The sequence below is a fragment of the Lontra canadensis genome, unplaced genomic scaffold (genome assembly GCF_010015895.1).
Source record: "Lontra canadensis isolate GAN:19392208 unplaced genomic scaffold, GSC_riverotter_1.0 scaffold34, whole genome shotgun sequence".
NCBI classification, from domain to species: Eukaryota; Metazoa; Chordata; class Mammalia; order Carnivora; family Mustelidae; genus Lontra; species Lontra canadensis.
The window spans coordinates 1,503,207-1,520,453 of NW_022631028.1; the positions used below are offsets into that span (position 1 = coordinate 1,503,207).

Below are 17,247 nucleotides of genomic sequence, written 5' to 3' on the forward strand. Positions count from 1 at the left end.
TAAGACATGAAGGGTTTGTATTATCCCTAGTGTACTACTCAGATTTGAATTCAGGCGCTGTAGTCTTGGATTACAGTCTCAGAAAAGTAAACTGAAAGAAACAAAAATGCAATATTTATTTTATACAGCTGAACCGGGTACATAGTAAAGTAAGCTATAAAAATTCCACAGTTATCTCTAAAGGAAATCCTTCGTTTACATGGTTTTACATATTAATTACTCTGGAAAGTTTCTGAACTCTGTTTAGTAGCAGATCTCCTTTCTTGATAGTTTCTTGGTACTGCCAGTTCTTGCTATCAGGCCTATAAATAAATTCAAGAAAAAAATGAATTATTTACCAGTCACATTACTCCATAACACGAGTTGACCTACTTTTAAAAGACACTTAAGAATGCCCCTTATTCTACCACACAAATGACACACAAACTTAGCAGTACCTGTTGGTCTCCACTATTTCGTTGACTTTATCTATTTTGCAGTGTAGTCTCCCTGCAGCAATAAATCTGGAGAGCTCCCTACAATGAAGAGCAGGGAGAAAGGGGCATTAGTATGAGTGTTAAACAAAATTCTTAAATTGCACTAACTACACACTTCCACTGTCGCCCACGGGAACCTTCTGATGGCTTCCAGCCTGCACTCTTGACGGTGCAGCAGCTGAGAAGACTCGTGAGCAAACTGCGCAGGATCATCCCAGAATGGTAAGTTCATACTGAGGGCAAGTGTCAAAGAATGAAATCCTTAAAGCTTCGCAGAAAAATAATACGGAAATAATGAAACAAGAGCAGATGATGCTTAGGATTTTCAAAATTAAGATGAAAGACTATGCCACAATAAATAAGCATCAGGAATGCACAGCTGATATTAATCTTTGTGAAAAAGTTTTTCTGAATATCTATGTACAGTCACAACCCAAACCTCAAAATTAAGATAGCTATAACATGCTTACACATAAACCTCAACAGCACCATTACCAATGAAACACTATCAAAGATCAACAAGGAGAAAAAGGGCTTAAAAATATACAAGGGCTATATGAAGACTTTACATTACATGGAAAGATGAGTGCTTTAAAATAAAAATCTACTTATAATAGAACTGTTAAGTTTAAATGAAAATTATACTCTCCCAGATACTAAAACATTTTGCTCCTAGCACATAAACAACAAAAGAGAGACTCTAAATCCTAAACAATTTTCTAACAAAGATGGCGTTTGAAATCCATGCGAAAGGGCTGGTTTGAATGGTGATGAGGCAGCCTCCCCGTGACAAACCCCAGAAAAAAGCCTGCTAAACCTGGTGATATAGACACTGTCCACATAGGATAATACCACCAGAACCAAGTCACGAACTAAATGACAATGTGGACAGAAGATGTCTGCAGTATAAACTGGGGGGGGAGCAACAAATCAGACAAATGGCTCATTAAAACACAGGCAAAGTATATATACAAAAAAGATCAATTTCACTCATTAAAAATGCAAATTAAAGCTGTAATGAAATGCCATCATTCTGGGGAGAACAAAGCATAATGCAATGTTGAGGAAGGTCAGAAACAAACACAACGTCTCACACTTACTGGAGACAAAGTGATAGAATTAGATGAGAAAGTGTGTTATTTGGATTTGTGCTTTTAAAGTGTCAAGTCTCTTACCTAATTGCCCCAGTAGGCAGTGGTGAAAAACCCACTATGCCTTCTGTACTAAGTTGTATCAAAAAGAAAAAAACCCTATGAAAAGGAACCAATTAATACTTAATCTTGGTAGGAAGAATGAGAAAGCATTAGTGTTTTTAATAAGGAAGTGTGTAATTTTGGAAAATCTGGTTGTGAGCTTCAAAAAGCTGGAAAGACAAAAAAGTTATTAGGCTGGAGGTCGTCCTAAACTAGCAGGCATGGCTGACACAGTCACGGAGCAGGCTTTATTTCTATAGTCTCCATCTAGACACCTGGATCCAAGTGCTACAGTGCCCAGTCTTTTTCGGCTGTTTTTGAGTTCTGTTACTGAATGGCTTTCTAAACTTGTGTTCATTTTCCAGACAGTTAACTTCCTCCCCCACCCCCTGCACCAACCCCAAGACAGGGGGAACCTCTGACAGTGGTTCTGACTTACAGAGAAGCTCCAAGGCCAACTCTGAAGAATGCCCTCTGCCGCGGTGAGGACAGACTGCTCCATGCTAGGAGCCTGACAGCTGGCACACCTGAGCTCCCCGCGTCGCCCCGCGTCGCCAGACTGGAGGCCTTCCCGTCACCGCTGCCCGGACCACTCAGCGAGACCCCAGCTGCTCGCTAACTCCTGAGCCGGGCAGTGAACGCAGTGCTGCTCTCAGTTCCTGTACACACCGCCACACGCTCTAGCCAGTACACTTAAGCTACTGGTTTCAAAGAAACGCTCCTACAGGTATTTGTGCTATTGCTTCCACTGGGAAAGCACTTTTTTCCTTCAAAAATCTTACAAATGCAGCGACACCCAGTCCAAAGGTCCAGCAGAAGGCATCAGTGGATGTGTCCGATTCTCGGGCACTTCAGTCAAATACAAGGACCCCGAGGCATGCTCATCAAGAAGAATCTGGCCACAGCTTCCTTCCTGGTTACCACACCATGATTTAACTCCTAACAATTATGCCTATGTTTCCATTCAAGTCCCATCCCTGGCTCTAGAGCCAGACCAGTTGTCATCTCCTCATGTGCCAGTCACCTCCCAGGATGACTCCTCTTCCCCAGCCGTGGGTATTTCTCAAGTCCTGAGCGTGGCGGCTCACTAGGGAAGGTACGCAGTCATGATGACCCAAGTGCTTACTGAACAAACACCCACCAATCAGATTTGCATCCCATGTTCCAAAAAGAAGACCTACCAACAAAACTGTACACAGTGCATGGATTTCTAGCCTTAAACCTGTCAACAGCAGCGTTTCCTCAAATAATGGCCCCTTTCTATTCTCCCCACAGTATCTTATTGAGTCTAAGGAAGTAGAGAAGTGGAGGGAGGGTGCAGAATCATGTTCAACTTAACAAATCAGACCCTCCTTACAAAAGGATTTCACCGAAAATGGTTTTTATAAGGAAGGACAAAAAGAATCTAGGGAAACCCAGATGTGAATTGGGTATCAGAAATTTAAAACAAGATCTTTAGTAGGTAACCCCTAGAGCTGTGTGTGTACATACAACTTTTTTTGCCTTTAGAGTTGGTCTGTAAACATGAAGGGAACAAACTGAAATACCCACCTGAAATGTGAATAGAGAATTTACATTCAAATAGAGAATAAGGGGATTTCTGGGACTGCTCCACAGTTTAGGTTATACTTAAAATCTGTATCTCTCATCAAATGTAAATATGTAAAACCTCAAAACAAGCCTATAAATAAATATTGAGATGCATGCTAAAGTATTTAGGGATGAAACGTACTGGTGTCTGAAACTAACTTTGAAGTGCTTAAAAAATAGGATGGGCAGATATGTGATAAAACAGCCATGTTAATTACAGAATCAATCATGAAAATAACTAATTCCTTAGAATTTCCTACATTTTTAAAATTTTTCATAATAAATTAGAAAAATCAAACCCCTAAAATGAGATTTTTTTTTTTTAAATGAAATACACCATCACTGAAATTTATATGACCATCTTTTTCACACGGGCCACTGAAATCTACCATTAGTACTTGACAAGATCTATCTTTGGGAACCACTGATCCAGATACAGTAAGGACAGCACATACTCTAAATGTGTACGTCTCCCACACTCCATTCCCACCACCCTAGTCCAGACCACCGTAATAGCTGCTCCATGAGCTACTGTACTCAACAGCCCACCCAGTCTCCCTATCCCCCTGTGGCCTGTGTAAGACAGGGTTTCACTATCACTTTCATGCTTAAAATCCTCCAGTGGCTTCCCACAGGACCTAGATTAAAACCCAAGCTCCATACCACAGCCAGCCAGGCCCTGCACAGATGTACGCATGCCTGAGTCGCCCACAGCTGCCCCTCTCTCGCTACTACCACTCCGCTGCAGCCACACACATCTTTTTGTTGCATTTTATTATCTCCAGAGATTCAGTTCTATCTGAAATTACCTTATGTATTTATTTGCTTACTTGCTAACTCTCCCCATATAAAAAGTATCAAATAAAGTCCGTGACAAGGACCTTACAGTAATGGCTTAGAAAGTATTTGATGAATCATTGATTTAAGGGCTAAAAGTCTCACTTTTAACTAATGTGACCAGAATTGCAGCAGCAACCAAAAACAATGAAGGCATTATCAGAGAAAACATGCCCTTAATGTGAAATATGAGAGCGAGCTAGGAGTCATCACCATAGCAGCAGTGTGGTCCACAAAGAAGGGACAGAATACTACTGTACAACACCTGGTCTGTTACCCTTTTGCAAAATCACTTAACCACTCTACAATTCAGTATCCCATCTGTTCATAAAAAGGGCACATCATGAAGGCAGAGATAACAGATTGTTCTGATAACATTTAGAGAAAAACTTTTTATAAGTGAGGGAAGCAATGTAAATGGAGAAAATGTACAAGCTGAGACATTAAAAGGTAACTTTCAGAGCTATGCATTAACATAATAAATTATTTATACTTACTGATCAATGAATTCCACACCAACACCAAAGGCTTCTGCCATATAGCCAAGAGTTAATGACCTATAGGATTCCAGCAGCTGGCTGTATGCGTGAATTCTCATCTCTCGTACGTAGTATCGATAATGAGGAGCAAAAAGCCAGTCCTTTTTCATTTCCTGTTCCACAACAGCTGCAGTGAATAAGATGCCAAATTATAAGAGACAGCTCTTCGAAATAACGGGGAAAGACTGAACGGTAAAACGGACACAGGATGCGGATAAGCCATCCACATGCATTAGTTTACCAAGTAACTACAGTGTGTCGCTGCTCAAAATAGTGAGGCTAAGGCAGTAAACCAAAAGACAAGATCCCTGCTGCCACAGAAACTAAATTTTCAAAGAGCAGAGATAAATGACTTAACAAGATACTTTTAGTAACAAATTCTGTGTGGAAAGGAAGAGTGACAGGGCAACGAGGGGGCGGACTGGGTGGACAGGGAAGACCCCTCGGAGGAGCCAAACAGCAGGAGGCCCATAGCAGGCCCATAGCAAGCCCGTAATGCAGAAGTGCCCCCAGCAGGAAGAGCCGGGGCGCCCCGGAAAAGAAAGGAGCACAGGTTCAACATAAAGCGACAGGGGGCAGCTACAGGGATATGGAAGTTGAGCAAGACAAAAGAGCTAAAAATAGACTTGTATCTGCGGCTTTAACGAGAACCAAATCCCTGGAAAAGAATTTCTGTTTTGTTTCTGGGCTCTGGAGAGTCTTTGGAGGGGGCGGGGCCAGGGCGATTGACAGCGCTCGAGCGGACTCACCCACCGCACATCCAGCTGAAGGCACCAGGGAGGAATTTAGACATGGGTCTGGTGCCCACGGGGAAGTGTGGGGCTGGAGACATGAATTTGGGAATCACGGCCACCCAGTAACAGATATGAAGGTGGCTCTTCCCACGTTTTATCATTCACTGATAACAGAATGAAGGTAGAGACAAGGGCAGTGACCGAGTCTGAGGCAGTCACTGAGAGGCCTAACAGAGGATGAAGTGGTGGGTCTGGGGAAAACAAGGGTGTGTTACCGTTCAAGAGAACAAAATTGTGGCAAGATGCAAAGGCTGCTCAACACCAAAAGAGACATGGATGAGTGGGCCAAGACAGCACAAGGTTTAGCAACCTTCAACTGAATGATGCTCATTCAACGGCCTGAAGCTGAAAGATGCTCATTCTCACAAATAGTTTAAAAAAAAAAAAAGTATAAACATCAAGTCATATTGTACAGCTTAAACTTATATACAGTGTTATATGTCAGATCTTAATAAAACTGGGAAAAAAACACAGCAAGAAAACCTGTGAAAGAGAATGGGAAGAAAAATTTTCATCAGGATGGGTCATACTCATAAGCCGAACATAAAATATCTTCTATCATTTGTGTGCCATTTAAAAAACTCAAGAGTTCAATAAAAACTATCCCTGGAAACAAATAAGAAATGAATAAAATATGAATATATTTTTCTCCTCTCAAACTGGCTAAGAGTGGAGGGGGAGGAGGCAGGGGAAAGGCTCTCCTCAAATGATGTAAATCGAGGGGTGCCTGGCTGGCTCAGTTGGCGTGTGCAACTCTTGCTCTTGAGTCAGAAGTTTGAGCCCCAGGATGCGTGTAGCAATTACTTAAAAATAAAATCTTAAAAAAAAATCAATGTAAATTAAGAGAGGTAGAAACTGTGAAATCAGCACAGGGAATAGTAATGTATTACTTTTGTATGGTGACAGGTGGTAACTAAATTGATATAGGTCATCATTTTAAAATGTATATGAACATCAAATCACTATGTTACACACCTGAAACTGACACTGCATCTCAGTTCTACTTCAGTAAAAAAAAATCTGTGTAACTAGAAACTGGCACAGGATTCCTGGAGGGCAAAAGTGATCAAGATGTATTTTCACTTTGTAAAATTCACTTTCTTGGATTTTTTTCCCTAACGAAGTAAGTGGAAGTAGAAAAGGTGAATTATAAGAGAATGTTCAAAACAAAGTTGCTCACAACAGGAGTAAACTGTAAACAGCGTAATTTTTTGTCAGTAGAGGATAAAGTATGGCACATCCATCACACTGAAATAGGTCTCTTTAAGATAACTACAAGCTCCAAGGAGTTCCAGCTGTTTGATCTGCCACTACATCCGCAGTGTCTGATACATGACAGGTAGTTAAAAATCCTTACTGACTCAATGACCAACTCTTTTTCTACAGTCATGAAAAGGTATTCACATTAGATTGTTAAGACAAAAAAAACCTACTTGGAAAGCAGCATGTAAAATACACCCACCTATGTTTAACGGTGTTACGTGCTTCTGTCTCTGGATACGAATGTCCCTGAAGGACACACGTGAAACCGGATAGTGGCAGTCACCTCTAGAGAAAGGACCCTGGCAATCGCTGGTTAGGGAGAGCTTTTCTTCTTTATATGATACCGTTTGAGATTTTTCCATGGGTATGTATAACCTTGGGTTTTTGGTATATTGTTTCCATTTCTTAAAGCACATTTAAATGTACAAAAGGTTTGGAAAGATACATAAAATCTTAAAATGGTTATTTCTGGAAGAATTTTGTGAGTGAACACGTGTATGGATTTGGGAACAGGACTTTATTTCTTTTTTTTGAAGATTTTATTTATTTATTTGATGGAGAGAGACCACAAGTAGGCAGAGAGGCAGGTAGGAGTTGGGGGAAGCAGGCTCCCCGCTGAGCAGAGAGCCCGTTGTAGGGCTCGATCCCAGGACCTTGAGATCATGACCTGAGCCAAAGGCAGAGGCTTAACCCACTGAGCCACCCAGGCACCCCTCTCTATTTTTAATTTTAAAAACAACCGGGTATTATCTAGAGAAGGATGCAGTTTCCTTTTTCTAATGAAATATTTTAAAGCACATACATACACTATGAATATTCTCAGGGAAGCAAAAAGGCTTACAAAACTAAATCAATCCTCCATGTCTCAGTATACTAGAGAAAATAAATGATATAAATAAAGACAACTGTCATCAAAGAAAATGTAACTATTCTGTCTTCTGCATTTAAAATATCTGGAAAATGTATAAATTTGGTAGTGATAAAAATTTCACCTACAATGTTCAAATAAAAGATTGCTATTAGGAGGGGCGCCTGGGTAGCTCAGTGGGTTAAGGCCTCTGCCGGTCATGAGCCCAGGGTCCTGGGATCGAGCCCCACATCGGGCTCTCTGCTCCATGGGGAGCCTGCTTCCTCCTCTCTCTGCCTGCCTCTCTGTCTACTTGTGATCTCGGTCTGTCAAATAAATAAAAAAGAATTTAAAAAAAAAAAAAGATTGCTATTAGGAATAGGGGCAGTAGGAAGAGATTAATATCTACACAATTTAAAGGTTTCCCAAAGCCATGAATTTCTTTTCCTCACTTTCCTCTAAAATTATTTAATGAATATAACAGATTTGCACAGACCACACAGTAATGTACAGGCAATGTACTGGTGTCAAGTTCATTACAAAGATTAAAAAGATTAAAAAAAAATCTCCCAATAATTCCAGTTAGCAGAAGGAACTAAGAAAAAGTCACAAAATGACATACTATTTTAAAAATGGGGCATATGACCAAAAAGCACACCAAAGATGTTCACCATCAGATCAGAGAAAAGCCAATCAAAACCACCAGATACCACTTCACACCCACTAAGATGCCTATAATCAAAAAGACACAGTAACGAGTACAGGATGTGAGGAGACTAAGACACACACTGCTGGTGGGAATGTAAACGGTGTAGCCGCTCTGGGAAACCGTTCAGCAGTTCCTCAAAAAGTTAATCAAAGCATCATCGTATGACCCAGCAGGTCCATTACTAAATATGTATGTATCTAGATACATACCCAAGAGAAATGAAACCACAGGTCTACATAAAACATTAGATAAATGTTCCTTACAGCCTAAAAGGGAAGACAACACAGATGTCTGTCAGTGGCTGAAAAGGATTGTAAAAATGTGGTTTTTCTATATAATGGAGCATCCTTCAGTCATAAAACTAAATGGAGCCCTGAGACATGCCACCACGCGGATGACCCATGAAAGGATGATGTCAGGGAGAAGGTACCAGGCAGAGAGCCACACAGATTAGGATGCCATTCCTATGAAATGTGAGAGTAAGAACATGCAAATCCATGGACACAGGAAGATCACGTGGCAGTGGGAGGAGGAATGGGAAGTGGCTGCTCAAGGGTACCGATTTCCCTCTGCAGTACTCAGGAATTAGGTATGACGACTGCACAACCTTGTCAAGAAAATAAAGCCACCAAATTTTACACTTGAAACTGGTGAATCTTATGGTATGTAACTCATATCTTAGTTAAAAGGGGAGGCATAAAATGAGAGCTCCCCAGGAATGAAGGGAAGGGATTCATTCTGATGAAGAAGAAGGGAAAGGCCCCATATTTGAGCAGAATAATGCCAGGAGAGCCGCAAGCATAAAAAAGGAACAACTGTGCAGTATGATCTTGTGTGCAAACGCGCCTGTGCACACATATGAGAAGACGAGGCCACGCAGGTAACTCATCATACCTCAGGGGCCCTGTTCCCCTATCACATAAGGTAAGTAGTATGAATTCTCTTGAAGCAGTCCCAACTTTTACGCCTGGAAAAAGCACTCCAGAATCACTGGGCCAAAATCCACTTCAAAAATAGAATAAGCACTGAGGGATACTTGGGTGGCTCAGTCAGTTAAGCATCTAACTCTTGATTTGGACTCAGGTCATGATCTCAGGGTTGTCAGATGAAGCCCTACGTGAGATTCTCTCTCTCTCTTTTCCTTTGCCCTTCCCCTGCTCTCTCATCCTAAAAAAAAAAATAAATAAAATAAAATAAAATTTAAACAAACCTTTAACAGTGTAAACATCAATCTTACCTGGTGGGCCATATAAAAACAGGTTACAGTCTGCTAACATCCCCTTCTAAACAAAAGGGGGCAAAAAACTGAGCCCCGGTAATCAAAGACCTGTACAGTCTGTCACATATGTGAACAATCATCTTAGTTCTCTGCATACAGGATCAGGATTGAGATAAAGACAGATTATCGAAATGAGCAACTCTATCCTTACCTAAGGACTGGAAGAAAACTGAGTAACGACACTCATAGAGTGAAAACAGGTACTGCCGGACCGCCGGAAGGCTGTGCAGCACTTCAAGGATCTCGGCTCCTTTAATCACCTACAAATTAGAAAAAGAACAAATGTATGCTTTAATGTGTATTTAGGTTAGGAAAGTATGGAGTAATTTCTAAACATGAGTATTAAAGATTCAGGCATTACCTTTTCCCTGAGATCTGGTCTTTCTAAGGCAATCATGCTGACATAGACAGTGTAAGTCACAAAGGTCTTGTAATCCATAAGTTCATAGGATGTGAATGTTGAAACTGTGTCAAGGAAGAGTTCAGCTGCCTGTTTGAAATCACGAATAGCCACACAGTAAAGACCTTGATATACCTTTAGGCGGTTTCTCCTGTCCCAGTCTCCTCCTTCCTCTATTAAGCTATAAATAAAAAACAGTAAGGTTACAATCTGGAAACAGACAAGGCCATTTTTTGTTAAGTGCTGTGTTCTTTTCAAACAGAAAACAACAAGTTGAATCAAAAGGTAGTATTTAAAGAAAATATTCTACTAAATAAGCACATCAATTATTTCACCTAATTTACTAATTATAAATAAAGCAGGTAAATTTCTTACATCGGTTTCCTATTTATAGCATAATTACAAGGGAATATATCATCATCATTAAAAAGTACCTTTTGGCCTTCTCTGTGTTTCGTGTGATGAGATCATTATCCATATAAAATAACCCAATCCTAAGAAGATAGAACACAATATCCAGTCGGTGACCCAAGGCCACAGTTTTGTCATATGTCTTGCGAAAGGCTGTCAGAGCACCCTCCTGTCAAGAGATCCAAGGCAACAGGTGAAAAAAGGTTAATTTTCAAATGCTACCAACTATCTGGAATTCTCTTAACAAAGGGTAGAGGGAAGAGGTTTGAAGAGAAAGTAAGATACCAATGAATTGGTAACTGTCGAAGCTGGGTGATAAGTGCATGGGGGGGTGGGGGGTTCATTATACTTTTCTCTCCACTTATATAAAGTATAAAAAAATACATCAGCTATACCTAAGCATATACTTAACATTCTAAAACACAGGAAAAACAGCCACGATTTATCCTCACTTGTTTCAACATTCTTTCTTGCACATATTCAGCATTTTTTTCCCTAATTACAATGTTACTTTCCTGTAAATTATTACACTACTTTAAGGGTAATGGAAGCTTTACCTTAGTCACCATAAGAATACAAAGGAGTATTCAAATATACAAGTCTGTATCAAAATACTGTGGAATAAAATGTTCTATTGCTTTAAAAACAAACATGAATAAAATCATTTGTCAATACATGGTACTTCTTAGTCTGTGTCTGGGTTTATGTAATTGTTAAGTTACACCTCATAAATTAATAATGGGGGCTAGCAAAACAGTAATGGGCAGAGCTGGCACTCAGATCGCGGTTTTTAATACAACTCTCCACCCTCCACATGCTAAAAGAAACTAAGGATCCTTGGAGAAACGGATGATTCCAGGTTTGGAGAGTAAAAATAACAGGTAAGTCTGTAACAGCTTGTTGTATGAGAAAATAAGACCAGGGGCACCTGGGTGGCCAGTGGGTTAAAGCCTCTGCCTTCGGCCCAGGTCATGATCTCAGGGTCCTGGGATCGAGCCCTACATCGGGCTCTCTGCTCAGCGGGGAGCCTGCTTCCCCCTCTCTCTCTGCCTGCCTCCCTGCCTACTTGTGATGTCTCTCTCTCTCTCTCAAATAAATAAATAAAATTTAAAAAAAAAGAAAAGAAGACCAAGGAGATGTCAAACAAAGACTTCTCAAAGGAGCTTCCACTAACAGGCATGTAACAAGATGAGCACCATAAAGAGTAAGGACCATGATCAGTGTAACACAGTGAATAATAAAAATCCATTACGTAAGAGTTAATAATATATTTAAAATGAGAGTGAACAGGAGAGGAAAAAAGCAAGCTCTTTTTAAAACAATCCTACTTAATAAACATGGAAAATGACATAAGCCCATCATCGATTTATAACTCCGGATATTGACTCAAGCACATCCTTGTGGAAATTCCTCAAATCCAGAATCAAAAGCTTTAGTTTCTCTTTCACCTGTAATAACCTATCCTCTCTGAAACCAAACCATAGGGGTGCCTGGGTGGCTCAGTCCTTAGGCATCTGCCTTTGGCTTGGGTCGTGGTCCCAGTGTCCTGGGATCCACCCGCATCAGGCTCCCTCCTCGGTGGGAGGCCTACTTCTCCCTCTCCCACTCCCCTTGCTTGTGTTCCCTCTCTCGCGCGCTGTCAAATAAAATCTTTAAAAATAAATAAAAAAAACCAAACCACATCACACAACTGAAAAACCACACAAACTATTAGCTATTTTTTCTAAAAGACTTATCATTTGAGAGAGAGCGTACACACTCATGGGGGTGAGACGGACAGAGGAAGAGAATCCTTAAGCAGACTCCCCGCTAAGGGCAAAGCCTGTTGTTGAGGCGCTGGTTCTTAGGACCCTGAGATCATGACGGAAGCTGAAATCAAGAGTCCGACGCTCAACCTGAGTCACCCAAGCACCCTCTATTAGCTATTTTTAAACTGTTCTGTAGTTCCCAAATTTTTTACAATGAGATCTTAAATTTACAATAAGAAAAATCTCGTTTTAAATCTAAAATGGTGGGGCATCTGGGTGGCTCAGTCGTTAAGTGTCTGCCTTCAGCTCAGGTCATGATCCCAGGGTCCTGGGATCGGGCACACCATTGGGCTCCCTGCTCAGCAGAAGCCTGCTTCTCGCTCTCCCACTCTCCCTGCTTATATTCCCCCTCTCACTGTTGCTGTCAAATAAAATCTTTGGGGAAAAAAATTAAATAAATAAAATAAATAAATTAACCTAAAACGGGGGCACCTGGGTGGCTCAGTCAATTGAGCATCTGCCTTTGGCTCAGGTCATGATCCCAGGGTCCTTGGATCAAGTCCCACAATTGGGACCCTGCTCAGTGGGAAGCCTGTGTCTCCCTCTGCCTGCTATTCCCCCTGCTTGTGTACGTTGGTCGCTTGAGTGCTCTCTCTCTGGCAAATAAATAAAATTTTTAAAATAATAAATAAACCTAAAATAATAATAGTTCTTATCGCTAACATTTGAGTTCTCTGCCCCTATCTTTAATCTTCACTAAGTAGGAACTGTTCACCATATTTCAGATGAGGAAATGGAGGGTCCAGTAAATGGTAATTACTGAAACCGGAATGTTAACCCAGGCAATCTGATCCAAGAACCCATACTATCACACTTTCTTCTACTGATGCCGTGACATCTGTCATCTGAGTACTTCAGGATACACTGCTTAGAATTAATGACATTCAAAGCCCATCCTCTTAACCACTATTAACTGCTAAATTAAATTCAAAAGATGTAATACTTGTGGGCATCTGTCTCACGCAGTGGATGGGAAAGTATCGATCAGGCTGGCCACCATGTGGAAGAAATGATGGCCACATATATTACGGCTAAAATCCTTCCTTGTCCCTTGTCTCTATATCCTAGAGAACACTAGCATACATCCACGAGGAAGCACATTCCAGCACGTTTCTACATCGGTTTGTACTAGCAAGAACAGCTGAAAACAACATCCATGTCCATCAACAGCTGGAGAGCTAAGTAAACAGCTAAAGAGCAAAGTAAACTTCGGCACAGCCTTACAAAGGACTACTAGCTAGGAGTTAACCGGAATACGTACCCCGTTTATGTACCTTAAAGGGGAAAGAGCACGATACAATGCTTAATGAAAAAATTAACAGGACGACATGAGAATATTATGGTCCCACTTATTTAAAAAACCCTTTTCCAATACTTTATTTTTATATTTAATATCTACATGAGGTTCTAATTCACAACCCTGAGACCAAGGGTCACATGCGTCATGAAGCCAGGTAGGGGCCCCTAAAAACAATTTTTTAAAATATAATCCTGCCTAATTTACATGTCTGTCAGCATGCAATAAAACAACTTAAAAAGGTCACCTTTGAGAAGAAAGGGAATAAAGAAAAATCAAATAAGAACTTCAGCATTAACTGTAATGTTCAGTTTCTTATAAGGAGACTATTAGTTGTATAAATAATAATTTTTAAAATTCAACAGAACCAATGTTTTCCAACGAAGGGGAGAAAAGTGCACGACTGAGAATGATCCCAATTTTGCAAGAGCAGTAGATCAAATCTCTGCAAGTGCCCTTGAGTTCTGACTGGCGTGGACACAGAGAAGAACACACACCTGGCTAAACAGGGATAGAAAGAAAACTTTTTCTTGGCTCCTTTTTGTGCTGATTCGCTGAGCCCGGTAAGCACATCACCTGTGTGCTAGTTTTTTTGTTTTGTTTTGTTTTGTTTTGAAAGGAAGTTAATTCTTTAAATAGTGCCTCTCCGCCACTATGCAGAGAGGGAGAGAGGGGAACCGTCTCCACTTGCCTTGTCGCCGATCCGGCACAGGTACTCAGCCTTGGCCATCATGGCATCCCGGATTTCGCTCTCTCCCAGATTCTTCTCCGCATCTTCCAGCTCCTCGTCCAGGCGTTTCAACTCTTCCTCGTTCGCCTTCTTCATTTTATTGAGCAGGTCCGTGTCCATCTGCCAGTCGAGGGATTTGCACAGGGCTTCGTAATAAGGAGCCATGTCTGAGAGCCAAAAAGAGGGACGTGACTTAGGAGCGGGTGCCCCTGGTACCCTCAAAATCAGGGTCCACCCCCGTCTTCCTCACACACACACCCTGTCGAGTCGACCCCTCTCCGCCCCGTGCCCAGGAAGGCATGGGACAGAAGAGCCTGGCGAAGAGCTTGGCAGAACGTAAACGTCTGCTGCTGGGAGGCGGGCATCACGGCCAGTCCTGCCGGCCTCCCGACGGCTTCTGCTCCAACAAAGCCTTCAAGCCGCGGAAAGGGGAAGCCTGCTCAGACACCTCCTCAGGCACCTACGTCAGGGGCACTGACTGCCAGGGACGGCCCCCGACACCGACCCCCCCCCCCCCTTCCCCGTCCTGCGGACAGCTGCCCTCTCCTACACGGCTGCCCCAGCCCGGGCCCGGCCGCTAAGAACAGCAAGCCCGGAGCCTCTCTTCTGCGCCTCGCTCGGAGCTCGACATAGCCCCCCAAAGCTGCTTTCAGAGCAGTACGGCCCGCACGGATGCAGACCCCCTCTGACAGCAAGGCTGGAGGACCCCGCGGGCACCCCCGGGCCCGGAGCCCCTTCGGGGAAAATGCCAGCAGCCTCCGGGGCGCAGGGCCAGCCCAGGCCTAGGCCGCTGACTCGGCGCTCGCGCGGGACTCACTGTTATCCCGGACGGCCGCCATCAGCTCGTCGCGCACGGCCGCGTCCCCGCGGTGCTCGGGCAGGCTGAGCAGGAAGCGCAGCTGCGCGATGCGCAGGTCGGGGTTCTTGGGCAGACCCTCCTCCTCTAGGTTCTCCAGCGGCATCTCGGCGGCGGGCTTAGCAACACAAGGCGGACGGCAACTCAGCGCGGACCCGCGGCGTCTACGGCAGCGGAAGCGGGAGGATACGACGAGAGTGCCCGGCCGCCTCCAGCCTGGCTTCCGGTCCCGGGCAAGCCTCCGTCAGCAGCGCCTCCTTCTGGACAGCCCTTGGAACACCTCACCCTGTCTGAGCGCTGGCGCCCCCGTGTGGTCACGAACGGCTTTCCCTCGCTTCTGGCCGCGACAGTCAGTCTCCGTGTACGTGTTGCCCAACTCTGAAGATTGATTTCCCGAAACTCTCCCTCCCCTCCCTCCCTCCCTTTTTAGCTAGTCTGCTTTTCGTTCTGTTCGTAACTGACAGGAGCTGACAAGCTTTTGAAATTTTTCAAAATATCATCATCAGCACCAACAATAAAAATCTCTGTGCACAGCCCTAAAACCCATGTTCTTTCCGCTAGTCTAAGAAAATGGTACCCAGAATTCCGGTCTTTATACAACAACATTAATATTTCGTTTATGCATTATTTAAATCATTGCATGCCTGCATGTTCAGCCTCTTTTTGTTCTTGAAGAAGCTATGTAGCTTCAGACTTGGTAATGGTTATTGTGAAATTCCACCCAGTGAATTTGCCATAATTTTTTTTTCCTCTTCTCTCCATTATAGGTCGACCCTTTAGGTCATCCAGGGCTGTTATTTTCTTAATATAAAACCTGAGATGAACATCACAGATCATTTGCTATTTGTTTTTTTTTCCCCCCTGTAAAAAATTCCCATGCAGGATTAATACACAAAAGGTAGGGATGTTCTGTGACTTTTAAATATTTAATGTCACATCATTTTCCAGAAGAATTGAACCAGTTTATACAGCCTGTGAAACATCTGGAACTGCCACAATCTTGCCAGCAGTAAGCATTATACCCCATATTTTTATGATTTACTTGTTTTGGTAAAAACAAGCATTTTGAAGATACCTCAAAAGGTAATAAGGAACATAGAAAAAAGTTATGAGGCCCCCATCATGTTAAGCTTTTGGGGGAGAACCTTCTAGACATCTTTCATTCATTGATTCAACAGATTTATTACATGGTCGCGAAGTACCAGGGCTGGTGCCAGGACAACACCCTGCCCTTGTGGAACTTACCTTCTAGAGACACTTAGCCTCACTGAAAGGGACCAGATATATTAATAGGATCATTCTGTACTTGTACCTTATCAACTGTTCTGTTCCATTCACCATGTATTGTAGATACCTTTCCTTGCCAATAAATACGGACTGACATCATCACCTCTAACGACCACATAGGATTCCACTGCTTTTATGTACCAACGTTGATCCCATCAATCCTTAATTGCTATCAATTTAGATAATTATGTCTTCAGTCTCATAAATGCCAAAGTGCTGATCATCTATGTGCATATATTTTCACATTTATACAATCAGTTCTTTTTTAAGATTTATTTATTTATTTGAGAGAGAGAGAAAGAGAGAGGGAGGAAGAGAGTGAGCAGGGGGAGGGGTACAGCGGAGGGGGAGAGAATCCTCAAGCCGACTCCCCATGGAGAGCAGAGCCCGCTGTGGGGCTTGATCCCAGGACCCTGAGATCAGGACCTGAGCCAAGATCAAGAGTTGACCACTTAACAGACTGGCCATGTAGGTGCCCCTCTACAACCATTTCTTTTTTTCTTTTTTTTTAAGATTTTATTTATTTGACAGACAGAGATCACAAGCAGGCAGAGAGGCAGGCAGAGAGAGAGGAGGAAGCAGGCTCCCCGCTGAGCAGAGAGCCCGATGTGGGACTCGATCCCAGGACTCTGGATCATGCCCTGAGCGGAAGGCAGAGGCTTTAACCCACTGAGCCACCCACGCATCCTACAACCATTTCTTAACCCACATCCCTAAAAGTGTAATTTCTAAATAAGCGGATCTACGCACTTTGTATTGACATATTACACAGGGATTAAATTCTTTTTCCAAAAATGATATGGCAATTTATATTCCTACCAGTATCTTAAAAAGGACTTGTTTTTCTCTTGTCAATACATCTTTATCAACCATTTTAAGATTTAACAATTATGGCAATGTTGCTTTCCTTTACATTTATTATTATAAGGTT

The 17,247-nt window shown here is 42.5% G+C and overlaps 1 protein-coding gene across 1 annotated transcript; it reads right to left on the minus strand.

Annotated features, from left to right (window-relative positions):
• Positions 1-87: 87 nt before the first annotated feature.
• PSMD6 (proteasome 26S subunit, non-ATPase 6) lies at positions 88-15,210 on the minus strand. Its single transcript, XM_032867317.1, has 8 exons — positions 14,991-15,210; positions 14,135-14,340; positions 10,362-10,507; positions 9,889-10,108; positions 9,679-9,787; positions 4,594-4,762; positions 438-515; positions 88-302 (listed from the first exon to the last, which is right to left on the minus strand). The coding sequence occupies exons 1-8, from the start codon at positions 15,133-15,135 to the stop codon at positions 206-208; spliced, it is 1,170 nt and encodes a 389-aa protein (XP_032723208.1). The 5' UTR covers positions 15,136-15,210; the 3' UTR covers positions 88-205.
• Between the last annotated feature and the right edge of the window lie 2,037 nt (positions 15,211-17,247).